This window comes from Drosophila elegans, unplaced genomic scaffold, assembly GCF_018152505.1.
Source record: "Drosophila elegans isolate 14027-0461.03 unplaced genomic scaffold, ASM1815250v1 contig_476, whole genome shotgun sequence".
Classification (NCBI taxonomy): Eukaryota; Metazoa; Arthropoda; class Insecta; order Diptera; family Drosophilidae; genus Drosophila; species Drosophila elegans.
The window spans coordinates 20,876,679-20,904,415 of NW_024545863.1; the positions used below are offsets into that span (position 1 = coordinate 20,876,679).

The 27,737-nt window shown below is 44.2% G+C and overlaps 4 protein-coding genes across 10 annotated transcripts; all 4 read left to right on the forward strand.

The window, feature by feature from the left end:
- The first annotated feature begins 312 nt into the window (after positions 1–312).
- LOC108147275 (juvenile hormone esterase) lies at positions 313–9,039 on the forward strand. Of its 3 annotated transcripts, none has more exons than XM_017273684.1 (8): positions 313–375; positions 2,356–2,530; positions 6,087–6,191; positions 6,709–6,845; positions 6,906–7,804; positions 7,867–8,036; positions 8,100–8,380; positions 8,441–9,039. In XM_017273684.1, the coding sequence occupies exons 2-8, from the start codon at positions 2,378–2,380 to the stop codon at positions 8,628–8,630; spliced, it is 1,935 nt and encodes a 644-aa protein (XP_017129173.1). In that variant the 5' UTR covers positions 313–375; positions 2,356–2,377; the 3' UTR covers positions 8,631–9,039. The 3 variants fall into 3 exon arrangements, with proteins under 3 accessions (XP_017129173.1, XP_017129174.1, XP_017129172.1); XM_017273685.2 differs by having other exon boundaries at positions 340–375; positions 2,360–2,530; XM_017273683.1 differs by lacking the exon at positions 313–375 and having other exon boundaries at positions 2,318–2,530.
- A 962-nt stretch (positions 9,040–10,001) lies between these two features.
- On the forward strand, positions 10,002–11,418 carry LOC108147263 (serine/threonine-protein kinase DCLK1). The gene has a single exon (XM_017273666.2). It carries the CDS (start codon positions 10,150–10,152, stop codon positions 11,362–11,364), a length of 1,215 nt encoding a protein of 404 aa, XP_017129155.1. The 5' UTR covers positions 10,002–10,149; the 3' UTR covers positions 11,365–11,418.
- A 710-nt stretch (positions 11,419–12,128) lies between these two features.
- Positions 12,129–17,303, forward strand: LOC108147261 (G protein-activated inward rectifier potassium channel 3). 5 transcript variants are annotated; one of them, XM_017273660.2, is made up of 6 exons: positions 12,129–12,510; positions 12,949–13,193; positions 15,780–16,054; positions 16,115–16,897; positions 16,956–17,062; positions 17,126–17,303. In XM_017273660.2, exons 2-5 carry the CDS (start codon positions 12,949–12,951, stop codon positions 17,012–17,014), a joined length of 1,362 nt encoding a protein of 453 aa, XP_017129149.1. In that variant the 5' UTR covers positions 12,129–12,510; the 3' UTR covers positions 17,015–17,062; positions 17,126–17,303. The 5 variants fall into 5 exon arrangements, with proteins under 5 accessions (XP_017129149.1, XP_017129148.1, XP_017129150.1 ...); XM_017273661.2 differs by having other exon boundaries at positions 12,130–12,510; positions 16,959–17,062; XM_017273659.2 differs by lacking the exon at positions 16,956–17,062.
- A 7,065-nt stretch (positions 17,304–24,368) lies between these two features.
- LOC108147142 (postreplication repair E3 ubiquitin-protein ligase RAD18) lies at positions 24,369–24,996 on the forward strand. Its single transcript, XM_017273435.2, has one exon. It carries the CDS (start codon positions 24,496–24,498, stop codon positions 24,829–24,831), a length of 336 nt encoding a protein of 111 aa, XP_017128924.1. The 5' UTR covers positions 24,369–24,495; the 3' UTR covers positions 24,832–24,996.
- The last annotated feature ends 2,741 nt before the right edge of the window (positions 24,997–27,737 follow it).

Genomic DNA, 27,737 nt, shown 5'->3' on the forward strand with positions numbered 1-27,737 from the left:
ATCATTACATAAAATAAAACATTGTAAATCTAGGAAGCTACTAAATTAAATCGATACATTTTAATCAATATAACAACGTTTAATAAAAACTTTAATGGGGTAAAGTAGTCAAACAGTAGTAGTCAAAATAAGCTCTTCGTTTATTACCTTTGAAAAACATCCAAGCAAAGAATTTTTAGGATAAAGTTATATTAGCTGCGAATTCAAATCATGTCGTAAAACCAATTTTAAAGATCAAACAGAAGGCTGGCCATGCTTTGCATGCCGCAGCGGGTTAAGGCATAAGCCGGAGCAATTTGACGCTTAAGCGCACCGCTGCACAGTCGCAGACTCAGTTTGTCGGCGACAGTCGAACGTGGAGCACGAGATATTCCGGTACGCGAGGAGTCCGAAACCGAAATCGAAATCGAAAGAAGTCGAATCGGAATGAATCGAATCGAAGTGGCGGGCCACAAACTTGAACTTGCCCAACACACGAAGCCAATTACACAGTGCAGCCAAAAGTGTTTCAGTGCTTAAGAGTGTACAAAGTAATTCCCAGAATTAATAAAAGTAAACGATTTAGTACTGATTGAGGTTGACATATTTACGCTTAGCCGACAAATCGCTTGGAAATTGCGCACTGCAGTTGCCATCTTGTTGAGTCATTGAGCAGGGTTCAAGAAAAATATGTGTGTCAAATATTTGTCTGTTTGCTGGTGAAATATTTGCACAGCCAGCTTTTGTTAATGAAACTTCGCGGGCCAACTTACATTTAAGCAGATGCCTTTCGAATGGCTCTGACAAATTTGAAAATAGTTTTGAATTAGTTCCGTTTTGGCCAGGCCCGGCTGCTTTTATATAATGGGTCAAGCGAAATTTACAGCTAAACGGCGCACGCCAAAAGCCACTGGGCCATCATCTTCGGCCAACTCTCGCTTTCTCACACCTCTCTTTTTTGGGGCTTATCTCTTCATTTCTCTCAGCTATTTGGCTTAATTTGTTCGTTTCTTTTTTTCTGTTATTTTCTCACTCAATATTTACCTTTTTTGTTTTGCTCGCCGCTTACGTAAGGCATCGCAAGCCCGTCTGGCCGGCTCCAGGCCAAGTCTTCCACTCCGATCTCGGCCCCCGAATCCCAGTTACTCCTGGTCGTCAGCTGCTATTCCCCCCGCCCACCTGAGTTTTCCCGACCCGTTTATATGGCCAAAAGCTGTCCCTCTCTTGCGAGCTCTCTTTCATTTCGGCCACCAGCTCTTCAATTGGCCTGGCCATTACAAAATAGCCACATTCTGCAATGGGAATAGTTGGCTTCCAGCCCAATCGTTACCAATTGGTATTCAGCATTGCACAAAATCGAGGCTAAATTTGCATACATTTCTTGTGTTCACAATGGCATATTTTACAGTATTGACTTATGGCCAAGAGAAAAGCGCACAGCTGATCGGCAGGCAGTTTTCTCTCTTTCAGTTTCTCTGCATGAGCAGCTAGTTCAACCACTTTCAAGGAAAGTGCAAGTGTTGCCATGGCATTGTGGCAACTGCAAATGGCTCAGAGAGCTCCGGGCAAAAGAGGCCGACAGCAATGTCGTGGCTTTCGAAAAAGAAGGAAGTGGCTCTGGGTTACTGGTTTGCTGGGGGCGTGCTCATTGGCAATACGTTTTGATATGGCCGAGTTAAGCGCTGCTGTTTAGGAAGCGGAACTATAATTAGCGCCCTGGCTGGATGGGCAAAACTTTTCCATTTTCGGTTGATTAACAGATTTATGGGTGTCAGAAAAAAAAGTTCGTTAGCTTCTTGGAGACCTTCTCGACCTGGTTTCCGGTCTTGTCATTCAATTAGTCCATTGTCATTGAGTCGCGCTTTTTATGTAAACAAAATAAAACAAATTCATATGCAGACACGCCATAATTTGGAATAAACTTAGAGCCATATGAATTACTAATTAATCATACGCCCTGTGCGCATGCAAAATATTTAGTGACCTCTCGTAAGAAAAAAATAAAAACACCGCAATAAAAACAACAGCAGCAAAACAAAGTTGAATAATGTCTGTATTAGTTAAAGACAAGCACAGTGAGCAAATTCGAAAATAATGGCAAGCAATTTAAATTGAGACCACTGAGCCAAGTAAGTGGCTCTGAGCCAAGTTGAGTATGGAGTCAAGCACAAGAGCGGCAACTAAAGCTGCCTCTCCATCTGTTGACATTCGCGTCTTTGTCTTGGCCCTGACCAAGAAGTTGGCTCAGAAGCGTTGCGCACTTCGATTCGATATTTCGGTTCGTTTTCGTTTTCGGCTTGGACATTGACGTTTGGCAAACACACGTCTTGGCCATAACACGGGCCATCGTCTAATGCATTATTCCGATTTGTTTAGCCAGTCGAAAAGCAAACGCACGATGTCAACCGCCGGACTAAAACCACTTCTAAGCCTCCTGCTCCTGGGCTTGGGCGTAATACTATTCTGCGATGTCAGCTCCTCGATTGCCATAGCCCCGTCCACTTTTGGCACGGCCATAGCGCGTGCTGGGAAGATCTCCAATCAGCTAAAGGTGAGTTCAATAACCCCTCCCTCATTCCAGCGGAATATATTACCGAATATTTGCTAGATCTATTCTAAAATCGTATAAATTAAGCAGAGACAAAAGAAGCATTACAAAGCGTGCCAGTTTTGGCCATTTCGGCTGACTCGGTCAGTTGTGTGACTTTGACATCGTGTCGCGAATTTGTTACCGCTCCGAAAGTAATTCACCACCTGAGCAGAAGCCACAAGTAGCCATTGTCTTTGCTTACGGGCAAATGCTTTGTCGTTTTGGCCAAGTTGACTGGCTGCCGGCCACTGCATTTACATGTGCCTGTTAATGGACTTTAAGGCACACCAAACAGCAAATAAGACTGGTCAATCGCAATGCTTCGCGGTTCTATTGTTTTATGGGGGAAGTGAGGGACGTGAAAAATGCCAGCAAATTGTTTGTTGGCACCGGCCAATTAGGCAGCCAGTGGCCGAAAACATGTGCTCAGGGGCAGGAGAAGTCTAGTGGGCCACAGCAATAGTGGCTGGCCTTCTGAGAAGCCCAACTGCATGCGAATCTCTCTGGCAATGCAATTAATTCAAAAGCCAATGCAGTGAATGACATTTGGAATATATGTGCATGGCCTTTATATAGAAATCGTGGGCTGCATTGTGCCTCCGATCCCACACTTTAAATGAAAAATGTATTATATTATATATTAAATATGGCAATTAAACTTCAGAAACATTTCCGTTTGCCGGACGGATAACATTGACTGATAAAAGGCCAACATCAACGACAAGCCGGTACAACTAACACAGAATGCACGAGCGCAAAATGGCCAAATGTCTACGCTCAACCATTGCGTGCCTTACATAATCCGGCCATAAAAAACAATGATTACAAGCACAAATACAAAAAAAAGAAACAAAACAAACCAAAAAATGTATTTAAAACACCAAACAGCCGGCAGACAGACAGTAACAAGTGCAGCTCAACAAGATGGCAAAAATTGTCTTTGGGCGGAGATTCGAATTGGGAATACCCAGGAAATGACTACCATTAAGATTTCCAAAAATATTGATACTTATAATAATAAAGAATATATTTTAATTTAGAAATTGCAACAATTCGAATAATACAAAGTCTGAACATAAATCAAACATATTCAAAAGTCAGCCTCAAATACCCGATGTTTTCTAAATCACACGGTACTTTAGTGACTGCCATGCCATAGCGAAAAATTGAGGAAAATCGAGGAGCAAGTGCAATTCAATTCAAAAGGCTTTAGACAGTCGAAGGTGCAACAGTTTCTGTCGGAAGCGTGAAGCGTTGATCCCGGGTGCTCAGATTTTTTGCGGTGACTGTTTCGTCGGCCAGTGTCACTCCTCCAGTGCGAGTTCAATAAATCAAAGTTTACCGCTCCTCCGCGTTCCAGTGCATTTGTCAAACGGTTGCATAAAACAAAAGCGTTCGAAGTACACCGTTCCCTGTACCTGCCCCCGAATTTCATCATGCAATGTCCCCGGAATTGGGCCCGTGGAGCGACGATCGCGGCTCTTTTGCTGGCCACCGGTCTAATTGTCTTGGCAATTTGTGTGCAGCGACCGAACGAATCCGGCCATCGAATCATAGTCACAGAGCGGAGAAAGTCCCCCGCAGCGGAGGCCTCGGATGGCGGTGAATTGCAAAATTTGCGAGGCGAAGCGTCGTTTTTAATCGCCACCACTACGACAATATCCCCGGAAAATGCTGTTCAAAAAAGCGAAAACTCTTCCGGGTCACTGGGCATGCGCCAAATCCTCCAAATGGCCCGTTCTACCACGGTTCGTATCGAATACGGTTCTTATGCAACAATTGCAGCGGTGGCTTTCTACATGCACTTTATTTCGCTTTTATTTTTGGCTGTCGAGCGTGGCGTGAAAGCGCCCATTGCATAATGTTTGCATTGTAAGCGGCGAAAATATTATTATGCGAGATTCGCAATGCAACCACAGATGTGGCTGCTCTCACTCATTTGCATATTAGTGATTTGCAGCTCGATGGCAAACGCCGCCGAATCGAAGAGCAAGATTGATTGACAGACTTTAATTATTTTCCCAGCACTCTCGAGCTTTATGCGTTGAACAATGACCCACTTCTTAAGCGCCTTTTAAGCCGGAGTTTGTTTTGTTATCGAACACACACGCGGCCAACAAGCGCATTAAACAGTTATAATTAAAGCCAACATCGATGGGAATATAGATAGGAAACTGTTATAAACCAGATACACCCACATTAGCATAGGCCACAGACCACACACCACACACAAAAAACTGCCAAAGTAAACACGACGAAATCTGAATGCCTTTCCAGCAATTGAACACGTTTTCGTGGCTAGTTTTGCAGTCCGGCGCATAGCCACCAAGTTAGTGTATACGCATACAGCACACGTAATTAGCATAACAACACTGTTGGAGGTGAACTTGAATCTCAGTGCTCCACAGCCACCAAATGGCGGCTAATTGTGTCATGATTCGCAGCCAGAAACAGGCCCATTTCGGCCTGGGAATCGAGATTGGCGTTTCCTTTGGCAGCACGTGACCCGCGTTGTTGCCGTTGCCAATTCCGCTGCCTAAGTGCCGCGAACAGAGCATTTGAGTTATGCAAATGGCATTTCAATTAAGCGTCGCAGTCGGTGAAGGTTGCCCGTTGGCAGTTGGCAGTTAACGCCGCTTTACAAATCGGACAGCCCCTAAAATTGTCATCGAGCCCGATGAACTTGTACTTTGGGCCCTAGCTTTCGCACAAAGCGCTGCTGTTTTGTAAATTGCTATTAACTGCACGGCCAAAAAGATCATTGTCAACTTAATAGTAACTGATTAAAATTACACACCAAATTTTCTCATTAAACATATATGTACAATTAATTAATTAGGGTTAAGAAAAGGTTAACAAAAAATACAAATTATTAAAATGTATGTTTTAAAATTCGAAAGTATCATTCAGCGAAGTTTAATTGTATAATTTTCATCAGCTTTGTAAAGTTTTAATAAATTTGAAATATGTGAATTTTTTTTAGTTCATAACATTTTAAATGATTGTCTATTTGTTTAGCCATAATCTCATTATTAAATAATTAAATATATTTATTATTATTTATTATAAATATATTATATATATTTATTATTATTATATTTTAGTTTCAAATTCAAAATTGGTTTTGAACAGGTTTGTCAAATTTGAAGAGTATCTATTTGTTTAAAGTCATAAGGTACCTAAAGGTTGTCTATTAATCAAGGCAAAATCTTGTTATTAATGGATTAAGTTCACAGTAATTAATATTACATTTTATTTTTAATATAACTGGGTCTTTTTTTAGGGTTTTCCAAATTCGGAGAATATCTATGTGTTTATGATCATAAGCTTTTAAAAGGTGTTCTATTATTTAAAGCAAAATATTGTTATTTAAGAATCGGCATGATATCAACTAATATTATATTTTAATGTGATTACAAAAAATCCCTAACTCCGGGGCAGTTTTAAAATATATCATAAGTAAAGACCACATTTTTCCCTGTGCATACTTAAATTTTTTATGGATTTGCAATTGCAGGAGACGACGGCCTGGAAGACCCTGACCTCGCATCCGAATTCACTTGTCCAACTGCTGCCGTCGAGGGCGATGCGAGTGGTCCAGGAGGTGGTGCGATCTCTGCGGGTGAGTGTTTGTGTTGCCATCGGCCTTGAACCGCGGTCTCGGCAAATGCCAACCACTTACAGCATCTTTGGGCGGCCAAAGTGGCCAAAATGGCCAAGCAATGGCCAATCAAATCTCAACTTGAACATGGACAGCTGGCCAAACATGGATGCAGGTGCTGTTTTGGGGCTGAGGTCGACTCAATAGCAGAGAAAGAGCTGACATTTGCACACACACACACACCCCAACCTGGCCACTAAGTCAAGAACTGGCAGGTGAACGGAGGCGGGAACTGAAATTTTGGCCATTGACCGAGGCGATTGCGCAACGTTGGCTGGGTTTCTAACTTCTACGGTTCTATTCGAGTTCGCACTCCAATGCAAATTGGTTGCGCAACTCAGATTTTTTGCACTTGCAAGTGGTAGCCAAACTATGAGGTCTCGAAGTGGATTTCTTCAACAAAAAATGCGACTATCATAATCGACCAAATCATAGCTACTATATATAGACTAACACTGTTTGCCATATTCATTCGCAGAAAGAGCGTGAGATCGTGGCCACCACGTCGTTGGGAAAAGTTAGGGGTCGCTACCAGAAATATCGATCTGGAGAGCGAGGAGGCTACTACAGTTTCAAGGGCATGCGATATGGAGCAGCACCCACAGGAGCCAGAAGGTAGTATAATCTTGGCTTACAAATATGAACTTGAGTGCAAGAAAATCCTTTTTATTCCAGATTCCGTGCTGCGGAGCCGGAGAAACCGTGGTCCGGTATCCGTGATGCCTCTCGGGAGGGTCAGAGCTGTCCGCACAAGAACATGATCTTGGACACCTTCAAGGGGGACGAGGATTGCCTGTTTGTCAACGTGTTTACCACTCGAATGCCCAAGGAAGAGGAGTCCGGGGAGCAGCCCAAGCTGCCCGTGATGGTGTGGCTGCATGGCGGCGGCTTTTCCTTCGGCTCCGGCAACTCCTTCCTCTACGGACCCGACTACCTGGTGGCCGAGGACATAGTCCTGGTCACCCTGAACTACAGATTGGGCCCACTGGGCTTCCTTACGGCCGGACCCGATGCTCCTGGCAACCAGGGTCTCAAGGATCAGGTGCTAGCGCTCAAGTGGGTGCGTGATAACATAGCTGCCTTCGGAGGCGATCCCAGCCAGGTGACCGTTTTCGGAGAGTCAGCCGGAGCTTCATCCGTCCAACTGCTCCTACTTTCGACCCAGGCCAAGGGACTGTTCCACCGAGCAATTTCCCAGAGTGGCTCTGCGCTGAATCCCTGGTCCATGTCAGCCAGTTCAGGTCAAAGAGCTGCTCGCTTGGCGGCCAATCTGGGCTATGTGGGAGCCAATAGTACGGAGGATATACTGGACTTTTTGCGCAGAGTTCCGGCCATGAAACTTGTGGAGGCCGCACCCACCACAATCACAGCCGAGGACCAGCGCAACAACATAGGTCTGCCTTTTGTGCCCGTTGTGGAGGGTTACTGGAATCAGGACTCGCAGGAGGAGCACTTCCTCGAGGAGCCCTTCCTCACCCAGCACCCCAGCGATATGTACCACTCGCAGAACTTCAACAGCGACGTGGCCTACATGACCGGTTACAATACACACGAGGCCATGTTGTTCATAAGAAGTAAGTTTAGTTTTTAGCATATCTTTAAGAACCCCTTGTTAATATAAAATCATTTTTATCAGGACTGCGCAAGAATCCTCAATTGCTGAGCATCATTGAGAACGACTTTGGTCGTCTGGTGCCGCAGGATCTGAATGTAACACAATCCCATGACAGAGTGACCCGTGAGATCAGATCCTTCTATTTGGGCAGCAAGCATGTGGGCATTGAATCGGTGGACGAGATGATAGCGGTGATTCTTCCTTCTTGTATTCTTGTAAACTATAAATAAATATTAATCAAAACTCCCTGACAGCTCCTCACGGATCTCATGTTCCTGCAGGGCATTCGTCGCACAGCCAGGAATCATGCCAAATTTGGCAATGCCCCGGTTTACATGTACCGATTCTCATTTGATGGAGCCTTGGGTCTCTACAAACGGATGCTGGGCATTCCGCGACCCGGAGTTTGTCACGGCGATGAGCTGGGCTACCTGTTCAAGTTCGGATTCTTCAACTTGAGTCTGGATCCCAAGTCGATGGAGGTGCAGGTCAAGAACCGCATGGTGCGCATGTGGACGAATTTCGCCAAATACGGGTGAGTGGCCTGGAAAAAATGGTAATTCTTAGGCTATAACTATCACTATAACTATTACAGCTCGCCCACGCCGGACATCGAGGATCCCATCCTGACCACCAAATGGGCGCCTATCGATCCCACCAATGTGATGAGCAGTCTCAACTACCTGGACATTTCGGCCAATATGGCCATGAAGACGAATCCAGAGCCGGAGCGTCAGAGGTTCTGGGACGAGATGTATCAGCATTATAATGGTGCTGCCATGTGAAAAAGGACATATACTTACCCTCACACAACACACACCACACACACCACACACACCACACACACCACACACTCAACACTATCACCCTCGTATTGCCATTTTGTGAAAGATCGCGCGAAAACCAGAATATTTAATTGCAAAAATTCATTGTACAATTTTCGTAGTTTGTAGGATTTGTTAGCTATATGCTTAGCTATATTATTAGCAGCTAGTTATTAAGTGTTCCAGCATTTATCCACACCAACACCCTCACAAACACCTGCCCACACTCTCAAAACACAAAGTCAAGATATCTTTCCTTACTACACGTGTATCCACAATAACCAGGTGTAAATAGTCAGTGTCTGTCTTATACATAATGCCAACATCTAACACTCGATGTTTTTGTAAATTAAAAGTATTTTACTAGTAATTTCGTTTACTTTGCTCTGGATTTGTGGGGAAACTTATGTCATACAACTTATGCCATACAGGACTACTAAAATACGTTTATTATTGTATAAAAAGTAGTTCAAAACTTTTCAGTCTTAGTGTTCAACAAAAATTAGAGAAAAGAACCAAATTCTGGCTTTACAATTTGGTAAAAAATATATTAAATATTTTTAAAATGGGTATTACCCATTTACATTACTTCAAATTTGAATTTGAATTGGAAATCATCTGCGCTGACCAAGTGTGGCAGTATACCATAAATGGATAAAAGATATATGTATAAAATACACAAAGCATTATGTACACATGAATTTTACTTACGATATACGATACATGTGGTTTTGGTCATCGATAAGCAACACAAGGCTAGCATAGACTCAACCCAGATTTTAGATCGTACGGAAAATTCAATTTACAAGACCACTTTACGCACGTGAAAAATAACAAATGGCTTAAACTTATGATAAAATATTTAAATTGATGTGGTGTGAAGCAGACTGGTGTGGAAAAGGCAAACGTGAACAAGATACAATCCGGCGCCCTGCTGCCCAACTTAATATTTCGCAACATTTTAGCAATAAATATACAAATCTCTCAGCAGGGAGTTAATTGAGAAAGTCAACCGAATCGATTACAGAAATAGCTCTTGCATGGATTGAAAAACCAATTACACCCCAGGATGGCCAAGTGCCACCACGATGGACTACAAATTTGTACTTTGCGCGGGTTAAGTGGCCCCCAACGGATTATTCAGGGGGCAGCTGCGAGTTCATCCATTGGGCGACAAAGCTGATTATTCAATTATGCCAGCGGCTTTGGCGCTCTTCATCCGCGTCGACGGCTGCCATTCACAATCTAGTGGATCGTAAATTATTCTGGGGCAGGGAATGACGGAAGAGCATTGAGAAGGTGCCCCGTTTTCTGCCGCATGGAAACCCAGTGAGCAAAGTGATCGCCTTCAAAAGGCTAGGGAATCACAACTACACATATATTTTTTTTTTCTAGAAAGTCACACAATTTTTAAATTTGTTTTTTCTACATTGTTAGTTTTGTAGATCATTCTTTGTCTTACGATTTCTTGAGGGACACTATGCTCTTAGCCCATCGGCTGCAGCCACACCCCCTGAAGGCGATGCGGGTATGTTTCCTGCGAAACGGCGACCCGTACTTCAAGGGCATCACCATGGCCGTCTCTCGGACCCATTTCAAGGACTTCGAGGCACTGCTGCAAGGGGTCACCGAGGCGTTGAGTCGCCACGTTGTCCTTCCATCGGCCATCGCGAAAATCGTTGGCGCCCAAGGGTCGCCCATGACCTCTCTGGGTTGCTTCGTCGAAGGCGATACCGTGATCTGCTGCTGCAAGTACGAGGAGTTGGTGTGGGTTAAGTATGGCATCAACAAGGAATTCCAGCGCCTGCTGGCCTCGCTCAGACGTTGGCAAGATCGTCGGGTCGTCGGCGATAGCCTTGAGCACATAATGCCCAACGAGCTGCCCGATGCGATCCAGTTGTACGTCAGCCAACTGGAGCCGGTGGTGCAACACGCCAGGACACTCATCCTTCGTGGACAGATGCAGAAGAGCGGGACGCAGTGCATCGTGAAGATGGTGAGCAAGCAGTACATGGACTGCACCTTTGGAGATCCGTACATAGAGCCCGAGGTGCTGCGCCACTTGCAGTCGCATCCCAACATAATTGAGCTGATGTACTCGGTGGAAGAGCCGCGCTACCTGTACTTGGTGCTGGAATACCTCGACGGCGATCTCAAGGACGTGGTCTTCAAGAGCGGACCCATTTCGGAGGCGAATGCCAGGTCGGTGGTGAGGGGCACGTTGGCCGGACTGGCGCATATGCACCGGCTGCAGCTGGTCCACCGGGACATTAAGCCCGAGAACCTGCTGCTGCGCTTTTCATCCGAATCGGGCGAGCTCAACATGGTCAAAATAACCGACTTTGGCATGACTGCCTACTATCGAGGCAGCAAGTTGTACTGCTGCTGTGGCACGCCCAGCTTCATGGCGCCGGAGGTGATCGCCGAAGCGGGGTACGACTACCAGGTGGACTGCTGGTCGCTGGGCGTCACGCTCTTCTACATTCTGTACGGAGTGCTGCCCTTCGGCAATCTCCATACAGTTGTGGTGGATGTGTTTGCGGCCATCATGAGTCGAGAGCCCAAATGTCCAGAGGGCATGGAAGGTGTCCTGAGCTCGGAGGCCAGGCAGCTGATCGATGGACTGCTGCAGAGGAACCCCAGCAAAAGGCTCACAGTCGCAGAGGCCGCTGTGCATCAGTTTTTGCAGTCTTAAATTTTGAAGTATTATTTAAGGCTATCAAGTAGTAATAGAATAGATTTCACATCACAAAGGAGTATGATTTATGGTGGCGGTGAACGGTTTTAATTGGCTTGATGCCGTGGAAATCAACTACGCATGACGATGCCGATGACTGCACACAGCCACACTTGTCCGAATATATCTCAGCTATTAACGTCACAATTTATTTACTATTTGTGTTTGCCCAATGCAGCCAAAATGCGCGTGAGTCTGGGGGTAAACACTCGGATATTACGTATACGACACCTTGTACTCGAATTCGAGACAAGATACAAACGAGGGCCATTGTTTGCGCTGTCTACTCAAACAGAGAGACAACCTCTGATAAATCAGAACTTTCCGGCCTGGCCGATCGATCTTGCGACACTTCGTGAGGGGCATACAAAACATCAAGCATACGCCACCCCTTCCGCGCTGAGGGCTCAAGGTCGAGTGCATTGAGAAGTGTCGCTGCCTTCTGATTCCGTAGATAAGACGAGCTTATCGCACTTATCTTCCGCTTCGCTTTCAATTTACGAATCATTCCAATTGAACTTATTCCGCGGCAAAGCCACAACTTGTATCTTTCAGCCACAGTATCTGTGAGAGCATCACCACCGATATGCAGTGTGAGAAATGTCGTGTGCGTTGTGTGCACGTAATTCCCTCTCTTCCTGCACGTGTGTGTGTGCTCATTTACAGCTCGCCGCTTTCTGTTCACTGTTCACTTTTCACAACTTTTGTTTAGTTGGAAAAATGTTCTTTCAGTCGGCCGTCATTTAATCCATTGGTCGGACTTGCGGATCCGCAGATCTCGCTGTGACAGTCGCTTTTGTGGCTGCGGCTGTGATCTCCCGGCCTCAAATCATCTCATTCCTGGTCCGACACGCGTCGCCAAAAACAGAGCGATATAATTCCGCTCGTTAAATTATAATTTCGTATTTATTATATCGTATATTCGCGCTACTAAATCTAAATGCCGTTTTAAAGTGCCTGAAATATGTTTAAGCTCTTTAACAAAACAATGGCCAACTAAAAAATAATCGGCTTAAAGGTGTCAATTAATTGAACATTTTGGAGGTGCTAAAATTACTTAAATCGAAACGTGCCAATCGCTCGAAATTCAATAAAAAATTCACGGTGCGTGTGCTGGTTATCCAATCATATTTAATATAGTCCCAAGTGCTTGCCTCGAATCTTGTGAAAAGTTCAGAAAGGTGTGAAAATTCAAACGGGTTGCGGAAGTGTTTAGTAAATACTTATGGTATTTAAATTATTCATTTGCCTATAAAAGTCTTCAAATAATTTTGCAAATTTCTGCTATTTATATGGTTGAGTTGGATGGCAAATGTTTACTATTTATATCATAAATATAATAAACTAACTATCAAACTGATAACAGATTTCGTGGCTTACTATGCCAGCAAACCGCAGAAACCTGTGAGAATCAGCTGACGCTGATGGCAAAAAAAATAGATTTCTCGCACCTGTGTTGCACTTATCACAAGTTTCTGTTTGCACACTAGACGCTTGAGTTACCTATGCCAAATAAATTAATTGAAACGGCAAATCCCTCAGATGCGATTCAATTTCTCCACCCACTCGGCGGCGCCCACCTCAACGGCCACAACAACAACGCAGGCAAATGGCGGGGACAAGGCCGCCCAACCGCTGAAGAAGTCCGTCGAGCCGGATCCCGATTCGCTGGACAGTGTGATCAGCAATCCGCACTCCTATCCCATCACCATTGTGCCCAATCGGCCGACCAGCTACTTTGGCCTAACACAAAATGGCAAGCCGTTTCCGCGCCAACCGAGCTGCAGGTGAGTGACAGCTATTCTCCATTCCCTAAGCTATTTACCCGACTTGAGAGTTTCGGTCAATATCGGTCAATAAGTGCCGATTAGTTAGAGCTGCTCTAATTGTTTGGGCAAATTCAGACCACTTTAACGTTGGCCTGGGCGAAATCGCGTGTCGAGGAGCTTCAGTTTCGTTCAATACCGCGAAGTTGGAACGTCTAGCCTCTAGAAAGATGCAGGTGCCGCTCAGCGATGTCCAGGTCCTGCAGGATCGCACCGATGCCGAAACCCTCGTCGGCGGCGGCGACAAGGAGGAGACCTTCGCCCACATGAAGGAGTGGAAGCGCCAGTACATGCGCGGCATCTCGCACACGCCCTCGCAGGCGGGCGTCTACTACGAGGCCTTGAAGGGATCCAGCCACTCGTTGGCCAAAGGGTGCGCAATAGAAAAGTTACAGCCAGAAAACCGATTATTTCTTTTTTGTCTGGCAGACCCTTTGGGCTTTAATTTCATACAATTTTTAGCCTATTCAATATAATTAGTTTTCAAACTGATTAAGCAGTGAAATTGAGCAAATTGAAAAGTCCAACACATATATTTAAAATAGCTTATATAATAGCTTATATAAAGTATAATACTTGTATAAGACTTCTGTAAGTTCCTTTCCACAATCTTCTCCTATGGATCAAAGTTTAAACATTACGTTGATTTCTGTTATTTTTTACTTTATATTTTATATTCCTTTTACTAAAGGCTTCTTGATAAATTCTGAAATCTTATTGACTTTTGTTCGTTTTGTGAAAGCACATGTCCGATTTTTGGATTTAAAATTCAACTAAGCTGGAATTTTACCTTAACTGATATTAACAAGTGAAATGGTAACAGCACAATTATTTACAAACAAACAAAAAACACTTGAAAGCTAACTATAAATATTAATTTATTTCCTTACTTCCTACTTACCTTATTAAAATCCCAAATTATTTAAATTTGAACAGTAAGTCGAAGGAAACCTGCTAAAGCAAAAAAAATAGGAGCTTCGGTCAACAATTACCCAATTACTCAAAGTTCCGCTGGCTTTTCCGCCCAGCCAGTAATTAGCTCGTCAAGGGGCCTGACATTCAACTTGAACTTGCCGACAGTTGCTCCATGATCGCAGTGCGTCGGTGTCACGTTGTCGCATCTCCTGGGCTTTTTGTCTAGCTGATTAGCAGAATGCCGCCCGTTGTTTGTGGTTGTAATTTATATGGCTACGCCCACGGTACTGCGCCTGATTTAGGGGCGCGTTACGAATGCGATTCATTAGGCCAGGCATTCAGTCATTTTGCCCCCTGCAAATCTTGACGAGATCTTGTTCTCACAGTTGTCACCTGCTAAACGGTTGACCAAAAGGTTTCCCACCCTATATCGCTTCCATTTCCCAGGCACTTTCTTCAACGTTTTATTTAATTACTTTTTTGACTATTGCGTGGGCCGCTCAATCATCAGATTAATATGTGCCGACACACTTCAAAGCTGGCAGATGATTCATCCGGCATAAATTTAGCCAGCTGAGCTCTAAATTTGATTAGCGGGCATTAATGCAATCGGCACAATGCCAATTAATCGACTTTTGCCAGTGTCAATGTAGGGTTAAGGTAATTGGCAACCGAGAAATGCCGGGTCATGTGGGTGTTGATGCCGCTCGCTGCATTTAGTGCCATTAAATCACCGTGCAGTGACAAGCAGCGGTAATAAATCAAGCAATTTGTGGTTGAGCTGCAATTAAGTGCCATAAGCAGGGATGGATCTGATTGCTCTGAATCTGTGGACCGATCTGTCCCATTTTTCCGCCTTGCGACATTGGCATTCGCGACTGGCAGTGTTAATTAGATGCACTTCTCGTGTGCCCCGTCCAAAAACCAACGAGTGCAAATGCGCACACTTAATTTGCACAAATTAAACAACACGATGTCGAGACATCCAATTTCATCTGGCACTTGCATAAATCATAGAAATCATATTCATTGCCACTTGTTAAAGAATACGGGATATAGATGTTAAAGCAAATGAGAATGAAATTATTTAGTTAGTGCAGAATTTTTCTTGTATTATGGATAAGCAAAATTTTATTTAGCTATAATTATAGTACCTACTATTACGAGTTGTAAAGTCCATTTAAACTGTCTATTGATCATGGGTTTAACGTCATCAGTTTAAAAAAAACCCTTTTAAATTGGAAATAATGAGCGAAGTAGACTATAAAACATTTTTAGTTTTAAATTATTAAATTAATTTTTAAATAAAATTATTTTGCCCCAGATCAACTGGTTCTACATTTTGGGTATATATAAAGACAAACAGAAGCCACTAGATGTTTTGTTCTAAGCTAAAAAAATATTTATTTGGGGCTAACATAGCTCTGGGTTCGAAACGGTTCTGTTTAATGTGTTAATTTTTTGTACATCTTACTTGAATATTTTTGAATACAAATTTTATTAATTTACTTGAACTTAAAGAAATTATAACATTTTCAAGTGACAAAAGAGCCCAGCTTCGCTCTTAAGATAAAATTATACATTGCAGACTTTTAGGCATTGTGAAATAATCATTTGAATCTTTGTGCGCAGATCTCGCAATTTCCGGCCTGGCAGCATGCGGCGAGTTCGCAGGCGGGCGGTGTTTAAAAACGGCGACTGCAATGTGGTGCAGAAGCACCTGCAAAGGCGCCGCGTGCGCTTTCTGCAGGACATGTACACCACCATGGTGGACTGGCAGTGGCGGTGGACTCTGTTGGCCTTTGCCCTCAGCTTCATCCTCTCGTGGCTCTTCTTCGCGCTCATCTGGTGGCTAATCGTCTACACACACGGTGATTTGGAGGAGCTGCACATGCCCCATAACCAAGGTTGGTTAGATATCACAAAACGATGTTGATCTTATTAATGACTGTGTTTCTATCCACCAGAGGAGTCTGGCTGGGCGCCCTGTGTGTCGGCCATTGATGGGTTCACTTCCTGCTTCCTGTTCTCCATCGAAACGCAGCACACAATCGGCTACGGAGTGCGCACCACCTCGCCCGAGTGTCCAGAGGCTATCTTCATGATGTGCTTCCAGTCCATCTTCGGCGTGATGTCATCCGCTTTCATGGCCGGCATTGTGTTCGCCAAGATGACGAGGGCCAAGCAGCGGGCACAGACCTTGTTGTTCTCCAAGCACGCGGTTATTTGTCAGCGGGACGGCTGCCTTTCGCTGATGTTCCGGGTGGGCGACATGCGCAAGTCGCACATCATTGGAGCCGGGGTGAGGGCTCAGCTTATACGGACGAAGAGCACCAAGGAGGGCGAGGTAATGACGCAGTACTTCACGGAACTGGAAATCGGCACCGACGACTCCGGCTCCGATCTGTTCTTCATCTGGCCCATGGTCATCGAGCACAAGATCGATGAGAACTCACCGCTGTACAACTTGAATGCCACCGATATGCTGCAGGACAAATTCGAAATCGTGGTAATCCTCGAGGGCACCGTGGAGTCTACCGGCCAGAGCACCCAGGCCAGATCCAGCTACATTAACACCGAGATCCTGTGGGGCCACCGCTTTGACCCGGTGGTGCTGTACAACAAGGACCTGCAGGCCTACGAGATCGACTACGGTCGCTTCAACGAAACCACCCAGGTGGACACGCCGTTGTGCAGTGCCCGCGAATTGAACGAGATCTACAAGATCCAGGAGGGATTCCGCACACCAGGTATGACATGGAGATGAGTTCCGCTCCAATTCCGCTCTATATATTGTGTTCCGTCCAGCAGAAACCACCTTCACCATGCGTCAACTGTCCCACAATCATTCCGATCAGGCCTCTTAGAGGACGAGGTCCAGTGTTTGCTCTAGTTAGTAACCGTTTTTGTCCTATGTGAGTTGCACTGATCATTGCCTGGAGTTTCACCACTCATACATTGTAGTTTTTCTTACGCAGCTTCCCCCTCGATCCAGTCGGGTTACTCCTGCAGTTCCGGCTATCAGACACCTGGAAGGCAAAGCCGCCTGCGCTGGCAACTCTCGGTGCCCTTGTAGTGTGCTTCCCCGACCATCAATACTTAAATGTACGAGTTCCCCTACGAAAATAAGTTAATAAACGCTTTAGTTTGAGTCTACACCCAAATTGCATGTCGCTGGGCTTGGAAGTCCATACAAATGACACATAATTGCCCTGCTCGCTCCTAGGTAGCAGTTCCAGTCGGGACCAACCCACTCATTAGACATCATTAATAACCCGGTCATATCAATGCAAGAGGTGCCAAAAATGCTCAGCATACTACACAGACACACACACACTCACACTCACTTTTCGCCAAAACAAGTTCGTTGCGGCAGTTTTTTTGTTCGTGGGCGACTAGGGTGGGTATTCTACCAGTAAATCGAGAGGGGCTGTGGCGCTTGCCAGATACATTCATATCCTTTTAATTGAAATTGAATCAATAACTCTTATTTGCGCAAACTAATCAACACTAAATTATAACACTCACAGAAAAACAACTTGAATATTTACTATCGCATTTATCACCGCTCCCAGGGTGGATATCTAATGAAATGTGGGTGTGGGTCAGATGCCTGGTATGCCCCAATGCCCGAGCCATAAATACAATGCCAAATTTCAGCAACTCTATTACAACTCACCCGAAAAAAAATTAAAGAAAAACGGCAAAAAACTGAACCGAAATAAATAGGAACGCAAACGAAATCGAAATGAATGTTGGCTGCCAAAGGCGGGGGCTGTCCCAAGGGGTGAAGTGCAGAACGGTGGTGGTGCAGTGCCTCAGCGGCTCAGTGGTGCTGAGTGCTGTGCAGCGTCCTTAACCCAGTTTCGGGCCCAATTGCAGTGGAGTATGGCAGAACCAAGCAAGCAGCCAGGCAGCAGTCACGTGGGGCGCGCTTTATGTTTAATTACTTGTTAAATGTTTTGTCGCTTTTATCAGCTCACATGCTTAAGAGCCCATTAGCCGGAGTCGAGCACCCACTACTCCTGGCCACGGAGTGACATGCGTCGCTTTTGGGCCTCTTGGCTTTTGGGCGTTTCGGGGCGGGGGACATAAATGTCGATGGCCGCCCGGCTCTTGTGTGATTGGCTTCGCCGAAACGTGCCGGCTGATCGACAGAATTAAAATATTATTCGCGCATGAACCGTTGCAGGCAACGAGCGCCGCATGTGGCACACCATTTGGCGAATGCGACTGAGACTTTTGCCTCCGACTGTGGCACGTTTCAAAGACAAAAGGCGCCACCCAAATGGCCACAGCCACTTGGCCCCGCGGGTCATAATTCCCGCTCCGAGCCCCGAAAAACGCTTGCCAGTTGTGCCAAACAATTTCTCATGTAATTTTTAATGTGCTGCACCGAGGCACGCGAACAATGCATGAACGTGGTCCGTTTGTCAGGCTAACCATTTCGAGTGCTCCTCCCAATTGACATGGAAAGACGTGGAAGCATCTTTCAAAGAGCTCAGAAAACTGGATCAACTTCATGTTTTCAATAAACTATTTTTCCATTACTTTAGAGGTTTGACAATGGATTTTTAGATATTTGATTTAAATGTCAATATTTTCTTTTGCAACTTTTGTACTTTAAAGCATGTTAAGAACTTATGGAGCATAGTTTCTAGAATGAAAATAAGACTATAAGACTCAATTGACATTGATATCTTCCAATAGGTTGGAGGGCAACTTTTTGTAATGAATAAACTATTTTCGAACTGTTTATATAGTCTTACAAGTTATTTATAGTTTCCGAGTTGTTAGTTTTTCTTTTGTAATCAATAAATGTTCCTTTTACATTTAAAGTTTTAATAGTTTTCTGGACATTAATATGGTAACATCAAAGGCATTTACCGCAAGCAGTAATAATCTTTTAGCAATAACCAATATAAAAACAAATATTCATAAATGTGTTTAATCAGATTTTAAAATACATCAATAAACACCAAACAAATTTGACAGCCAACAGTGTGATATAAATGTTTATGTGTATTGCGTTATTTCCAGAGTGAGAATTGAAATAGAATATAAAAATATAATTAAAAGAAATCAATATTAAAACATAGATAAATTAATAATGTTATAGGTACATTATAAATCCAATTTCAAAATCCATCAGTAAATGTCGAACATTACTCCGGCCTCAAAATTCGACAGCCAAGTGGCGACAGTGACTGCGGCCTAATAAAGACATCAATCGGGAGGATGACTCAGGTGGCTTTGTGCACCGAGATTGGGAGGCAGGGAGCTGATAAACGAAGTTGCAAAACAAGCTTGAAATTAACTGCGGTCGGCAGTGCGAACAAAACAAAAGGTAGAACATGCTACATAACTCATCCATAATCAACACTGTTTACATAAATTTCAAAAATTATTACACGGTAACGGTGGCCAAGGGGATTCCGACTCCATCAGGCTGGATGGTTGGGTTCGTTTCGGGACTGCGACTGGGACGAAAACTGCGACTGGAACTGGACCTGAAACCGAGCTTTGGGATCGGGGAGAGAGCGCGTGATGAATGCTTAAATAATGCGCTTAACCCTGTGCGAACATAATTTATGGTGTGCGGATATGCATAAGTACAGTACAAGCCGGTCGGTAAGTGCGGATACACGAGAGTCGGTCAGCACACAGCACACAGCAGACAGCACACAACACACGCTGTTTTCATTGTTATTACACGGACGTTGCCGTTGACCAATCTGTAAGCCCTTTGCCGGCCCCAGCCGCTGCCATTTTGGCCAAATTGATTAATTACGGTCATTCGGGGACGCAGCAGCGCTGCATAAGTAGCATAAAATGCCATAAACCGCCGACCAGGAGTCATTTGCCACTAAGGACAAAAGCCCCCAAAAAATAAAAGAAATTACTCAGGCGTAGCGAACGGGCCAAGAGATCTTCTTCAGTTTGAGAGACCTCGTCGCAGCTTGCCGCAATTGATTTAAGTTGCCCCGCCGAATGACCAGGGAATATATGTACGAGAATGTATATATAATTGTGAATCGCCTCTGGGCGTGCTGCATGTTCTGTTGCAAGTAATAAGCATTTTTATGTCGCAATTGGCCAGGGAGGGGCTCAGGGCAAGCCGAAATAGTGGTTAACACGCCGTTGCCGCTGACATGGTCAACTTGAGGACGTTGGCTGGCTGCCTTCGGGCTAAGCAGTCTCCCCATCTCTCTCTGCTTGAATAATATTGAAATTAATTATTTTTGATGGAAATTATTAAGTAATTTTTATGGCCAGCGAAAATAAGCGGTCTCGTTGAGCCTCTTGCGTCTTCCCTCCTAATTAATCGTGTTTATTAAATAACATAATAAATTAGCGCTTGCACTTGTTGTTATGCTTGCTCCAATTAAGGAAGTGCCACTCCAAGACGATCAAAATGTCTGCGTCTGAAGTCCCGACCAAATTGGCTATCGGGTCAACCGGTTTGTGATGTGTTTTATTTTGGTTATTTTTCTGTTGCCTTGCTTTGTTGATAACGCGCTTTAATTAAAAATCTGCATACATTTTTGGGCAGTTGCAAGACTCGCAGCTTTTTTCCCCCATATCTCTTGTTTTTTAACGAAGACCCGCCAAAAATATCAAAATCAAAAGCGGCGCAGGCTCTTTTATGACAGATCTCACTTTAAAGTTGACGTCCGAGCTGTCAGAAAATAACACTCGAAGACTGGGGAGACGATGCAGTTTCCCCCGTGTAAACGTATGTTATTTTGGTGGATTTCTGATGTGAAGTGAAGTTAATTTAGCGAACTTCGACTGACACAAAAGAAATTTAACAATGAGTCGTAAGCTTCTACTTGATGCACACTTGCTTATAAATAAACACTTCAAAAGGGCAAGGGCCTCTCTAGAAAAGTTCAGCTTGTGCTATTGATTATATTACATTTTTGGAAAAATATAGATTACTCAGTTCGAATAACGTGAGATTTTTTGCATTATAAAACCACAATGTATTAAGTCAATTCCAGTTGATGCTCAATTTTTGCACGCTTATCCTTCATGGTTGCTTTAACGAGTTCCAGATAAAGAGCCGTCTTAATTTTTCAAAATTATAACCTTCATGCTTGATTGTTTTCTGACGAAGCTGGATGCCTGACCAGAGAGTTCAAAGGCCCCAAAATCGGCTTGTACTAACTAGGCAATATAGCTGAGCCGAAAACCATGAATCACTTTGCGGCATTCATAAATAAGACATTTATAAGCGTCTCTATCCAAATGACCGAATCACAAATGTGTAATTTTATTTTATTTCGAACTTCTTGATGGGTTTTTCAACGGCAGTGGAACCTTTCACATTTGCACATCATAATGTTTTTGGCTTTGGCCTTTTGGAAAGTCTTGCTTCGGACGCCTGTGAAAATGATCTCAGATTTGGAACGAAATTTAATGGGTGGAGATCTGGGCATTTTCAAGATGATTCCCCGTATGCTGTAAACAATTTGCAAATGGCTGGGGCAGCTTTATCTTAATGATGCATAATAAAATTATGGCGGCAATCAGCCGAAATCAATAACAGGCTGCAGAGAAAGTAATTATTGGCCGCTCAAGTGGCTCCGACACCCGTCAAATCACCGCCAAGTCTCTTATCCGATAAGAGGAGCTTGGGATAAGATGAGTAGCGGCCGAGATGAAAGTTGGGGTGGGGCAGTGGACAGTGGACAGGGGGCAGTGGGCAGTGGGCAGTGGCAGCCCTGGAATCCATCTCAAATGTGGCGGCTCGTTTGCACCCATCGTCACTTGATTGAAGGCCCAGAGTGCAGAAGCAGGCAACAAATCAACGCCGCGGCTGGACTTGCCTTTGCAAACTGACCTACAGCAGCAGCCAGCAGCGGATTGCAGATACCAGTTCCTGGCCCGCACTTTTATTGATGCAAATTGTATGCCCTGGGCCCTGTAATCAGTCCGAATCCGAGGGCTCTGTGCGTGCAATTTGAGCGACAAGTCGATCCCCGCCGCCGGACGGAATTGGGTCACATTCGGTTGCGTGGAGCTCACTTAACTGCGATGATTGGCCAAATGCAAAGGCAAAAGGCTAGTGGCGGCGCCACCTAGCGCCCGCTAGAGGCACTACCTGCTTGATTGACAGCCCCTTCTGGGATGAAGATGAATGCCCTTGTGCGGAGCACTGTCCTTGCTGTGTAACGAGCTTTAAATATCTTCAATTACAGGCTGAGATTGCATAATGCACCCCACCTTCCTGTTTCTCCCCCTTCGCGAGGCTTTGAACTTAATACAGACGGACGGACGGACGGACGGATGGACATGGCTTGATGGACGACAACGGCACGCCAGGAGGTCATGTCACAAAAATATCCATTAACACATCATAAAAATTAAAAATTAAGAAACCATACGAGCGAGGCAATAAAACCGCAATGCCTGTAAAATAAAATATCTGTACGGGGGAAATAAAAAAAACGCCAAGGCATGCCAAGATAATCGCAGACGAGAGAGAGAGAAAAGTGAAACCGGTAATTATGCATTATGTATGCACGCCACCAACGCGGCGGATTAAAATGAGGAGCTGGCGACCAGGATAGCTAGCGACTTTTGCGAGAGCCGGCTTACTGTCTGCCCACGCTAAGTAGGAAACACATTGCTGCCTTGCTGCTGCTGCTGCTGCATTTTCGGCAATTTACGTGCCTTGGCGCGCGACCCGCAAACAAAAGACTTAAGCGACGAACCAGCAGTAACATAAATTTCACTTAATTGCAGAAGGCACAAAAACAGAAACCAGAATGCATTCAATCGATAAACAGAGTGCAACGAATAAATGAGCTCGGCACGCAGGCAAAATGCTTAATACCGCTGGTCTCGCAAAAAATATGCAAAGCACATAAAATTAAGTAAAACAAAAGCTGCCCAGAACATTTATCTCCACTTCGATTGCGCTTCCATTGAAATGCATGTGGAGCAGTTCAACGTCTTCCGCCTGAAGATCGCCGCTTGCAAATTTGTCGCCAGATCAGCAAACCACTTCCCAGTAGCAGTAGCTCATTTTCATTGTACCGATGAATACCTGGACACTCAGAGAAATTGTAATAAAAGAGCAAAGTAATCTTTGCATAAGTTCGACCAAAGAAATATATTATAAAGATTATATTTGTAGGTCCTCTTTAATATTTAAAGTTTTATTAAATAAAATATTATTAAAAATATTGGATTGATGGTTTAATGAAAACATTTGCATGCAGACAGAAAAACTGGTTTGTTTGGTTCTGTTTAATAGGTAAGCCTAAACACCTTTGAACATTTGCATTTTCCTATTTGCAATTATAAAATTTCAAGCTATTTCCTTTAAGTGTAAGCAACTCACACTCGAAATTTTTACGTCGTTTTTTGACCATTTTTTCCCGGCAAGTGTTAAAGTCAACAATCGTGAGAAAAGAATTTTATTGTTGTTTCGCCTGTGTGTGGGGCTGCACTTTTTTCATGCCTTTTCTGTCTTTTTGTTTATTTTCATTTTACGGATACTGAAGGTCACTCTGCCTTGATTGCTGACTGTGGCTGGGCCAACTTGAGCTCAAGTTGAATTCAGTTTTTCGTATCTTTTTGGCCTTTTTTCGGCTGCATATGATGCCCGCCAGTCGCAGTCGGCCCCAGTAAGCCCCAGAAGTTGCCTTTGTGGAGCTCGCCTTTATATATCTCTTTTCTGGCCTGGCTTCCCCCTTTATGCCGCGCTCATGTTAAATTGTCCGTTTCATGTTTCTGCTTAAATGTCAGTTGTAATTTGTTGTATTAACCCATACCACATGAATTATGTTTAGTTCGAATGTAATTGATTTGAATGCAATTTGAATGGCAACAACACAGAACAACGGCCGCACGGCAACAACAATGGCAATGCCAGTATTAAGTATTAACAATAACAGCCACAGGAGCGTCGTCGGCAAGGCAAATTGAAAATTGCCCTCAACTCTGGCCGAGATTAAATGGAATTATGCAAAAGAGCTGCCTGGGAACGGTCTGCGGCGATCCGAACACGATCTCAATGAGAACTTCATCAAGCAATGGGTGCAGCTGGGATGAAGTGGTGAGGTGTTGCTGTTGCCTTGGCTAACAATGTTATCGATACATGTCGACGGCATTAAGTCAGCTATCGCATCCTATCGCTCCTGACAAATCTAGTCTTTTTTAGAGCAAACGACAACCCTAAAAAAGTAAGAAGTCAGACAAATCTCAACAACCCAAGAGTTTTCATTTAAGAAAGCTGGAAAGGGAAAAATTCAGTTCACTTTCGGAGAGAGCCCTATATTTTGTAGTAGAAAGCCTAGTACGCGAAATACACTATTCCAATTGCAATTCTGTGACCATGATCGCTAACCCGTGCATATTCTGTTTAGATGAGCAGCGCTTTCCATGCCGCATATCCTGCGGTCATTCCTTTTGCACCGAATGTTTTGGCAAATACTTGGAACTGGTGCGGGACTCGCGATGTCCAATATGCAGACGCGATTTCAGGACGGACTTTCATCCTACTCCCGCTGATTCCGGTCGAGTGACCTTCGCCTCCACAGAGGATCCGGAATCCATGGTATCACCTACCGAGGCCGAGATGGACACACTGGTGCTGACACTTTCGGAGCAGGAGTGCCGCTTTTTTGAGCAGCTTTACCGGGAACTTCAGTTGGTGGACACTCGGGAATAGATGGCCCGTGAAAGCCAGCAAGTTCCTGCCAACAATCTGTGATTCTTATTGTTTTCTACTTGTATATATATTGTGTAAAATAATTTATAATTGACCTTATTGGCTAATATTTCCCTTAATTATTTTTTGGACAGTGTCATACTGACTGAAGATTGTATACTTTTGTATAATAATTTCAAATAAATAACACAAAAAGAACTACGCCGCTTCTTTTTATAAGTAATCGTATTTTCTGAGGAAAAGAAGGCCCACAAACCATTCCTACTTCACTAAGAAGCTGAAAGAAAACCCTAAGAACATTTAAGTGGTACCAAAATCAAAATAAATGTGAGCTTCTGGGGCAGATCGACGGCTTAGTCAGGTGCCGACCAGGCCCGGCTATCGCCATCTGCGCTATTCCGGCGACTGCTCATCCATCTGCAAGTGCTAAAGCTGCGCCATCGATCAGCACTTGTATCTGGTCGTGCAGGCGCAACTTAATTAGACGCTTAGACTGGCTAATTGCCGTGGATCCGGGGCTGATAAATTGATATGCCCGCTCGCAGATGAACAGCTAACGATGGTCATTACCAGAAGTGACAGCGGCAGTCGCAGCAGCAGCAGCAGCCAGTTGGGCGACTGAAAAATGGTGCAAAAATGTTTATTAAATGTCCATGGCTGACCAACGGTCAGTGGAGCATGCCCAGCCCAAGCCCCCAAACTCCCAAACTTGCAAACTCGCAGCTCTGGCTGCATTTGTTTGTTTGCCGTTGTCTTTTTTGGCGCTTTATCGCACGAATCATTTCTGGCTGGCCATTTTGACAGCGTTTTGAGTCAACAACATGGCGCATGCAGCAGATACAAATCTAAGCGGCACATTATGCAACGGCCGGGCGATCGTGCAAATGCTAAGAGCCAAAAACTATCTCATGGATTTGCGCAATTTGTCATCCTGGAATCGGAATCTGAATCGGAATCGCAGGCAAATTTTGTGGGAAGGGGGGAAATGCAGGGGGATGAGGGGATGTCTGAGAGTGCGTGTGTGCGGGCGTGGCCGGCAAAACAGTTTTATTGATAAGGCTTGCCAGACGACTTCGATATTGCATTTAGTTTGCCAATTATTAATGCCCCTTGTCGCCGGCCTGCGTGTAATTTGTGGCAGTTGTTCGAGCTGCTGAACTGCTGCACTGCACTGAAATGCGATACACACCGGCGATTGCTCATTTATGAATGTCCGGCGATGGCCGCGATGTGTGATCGTCAATCTTCGAACTTAGCCACGCTTACATGTGATTTAACAAGCTAACAAGCTGTGCCTTTATCGCCGATTAGCTGCACCCGATAGTGCTGGCCAAACTCTGGGCCAGGGTTCATCGAACGCTCGGCTTTCAACAGATCGCCGCATGCAACACACACACACAGTAACGTACCACATTTTTAGCATTTTTATTATCGCAAGTCATTTGTCAAATTGCTAAACTGACATTAAAGCCGCCTTTCCTGTGGGCTGATAAACCAATTTGACATTTTAGCCGGCGATGATCGATGGCTGCGCGAGATTCGCCCGATCCACCCAAATCGCCTGGGAGTGCAGCCTGGTGACATTTTTGCGCCAATTTCGGTCGCTGGGCCATCAGTTAAGAGCCCCAGCCATCAGCCATCAGCCATCAGACCTCAGACCCTCAATTCGCATTTTTCGCTTTCAGTTTTGCTGCTTTTCGCCTCGCTTTTTTCGGGGGGCTTTGTTTTGTTTGGAGTTGCCGTTTGCATGCGTGGGAGTTGCACGAATTGTGTCGTTAAATAATGCTCCATGTTTGTCCTGCACGAGACCCGCGAAACACACAAAACGAAACGAAACCAAACCAAGTCAAACAAAACGAGTGCACTGGGCGAAAAGCGAATTCAATAGTCTGTAATGAACAAATTCATAAATTCAGAAATGCAGAACGAATTTATCTTGAAAAAAAAAATAAATAGTAAGCTCCTATACTCATATAATAAATAAATTTGTTACACAAATTCATTCGGGGCTAGTGTATAAAATATATATTTTTAGTTTTTTACATAATTACAAGAACATTTACCAAGAAAACTTTGTAAAATAAGACCGCTAAGAAAGGTATATAAAATCACCAATATACGCAGGATTAAAACAAGTCATTTATTGTAAGATTTTGTATTTTTAATTAACTTTTATGTTTTCAAGTTACTCATCCGTCGATATACATATATTCCTTCAACTTATTTTGCGGCAAAAAAGGTCATTAGGTTAATTTTTTGTAAGGTTATTGGAAGAGAATTATGACTTTTCAATTTTATTTTAACTTTAATTTGTTCTCTAATAACTCTGTTGATCTACAAATATTTCGGAATAAATTGAATTTTAAATATTAAGGTAATACAAAATTAATTAGTATTAGTATTATTATTATTATTATTATTGTCAAACCTTTATTATAAGTTAATTTATTTGTTAAGAATTAATTAAATTTCCAAATTAAACATTTATAAAATGTAAAGTTTAGCAATGTTTTTTGCAGTGCCGACAAACAACAGAAACAAAACTGGTTGGTTTGGCCGAGAGCGCGGAAGCGCTGCTCAAATGGCAACTGGAGCAGCGTTTTGGGTGGCCGGACGGATCGGGTCCAGTTGGGTCTTGAGACTGGGGTCTCGAGCTTGCAGTTTGGAGTTTGGAGTCTGGAGTCTGGAGATCTACTCTAGTACCATTACTAGTACATACCTGGCAGCAGCCGTAGCCGAGCCGGCCTTGCATTTGATGTTTATGCTGCTGCCGCCGCCGCCGCGCCGCTTTGTTTAATTGATAGACAACGATGACTGCGACGACCCACGCGGCGGAGCTGCGGATCTCTGGTGGTAGTGCGGATTGGCGGATCTGGCTTCCAGGCCAGGAGGAGGAGGAGTAGCAG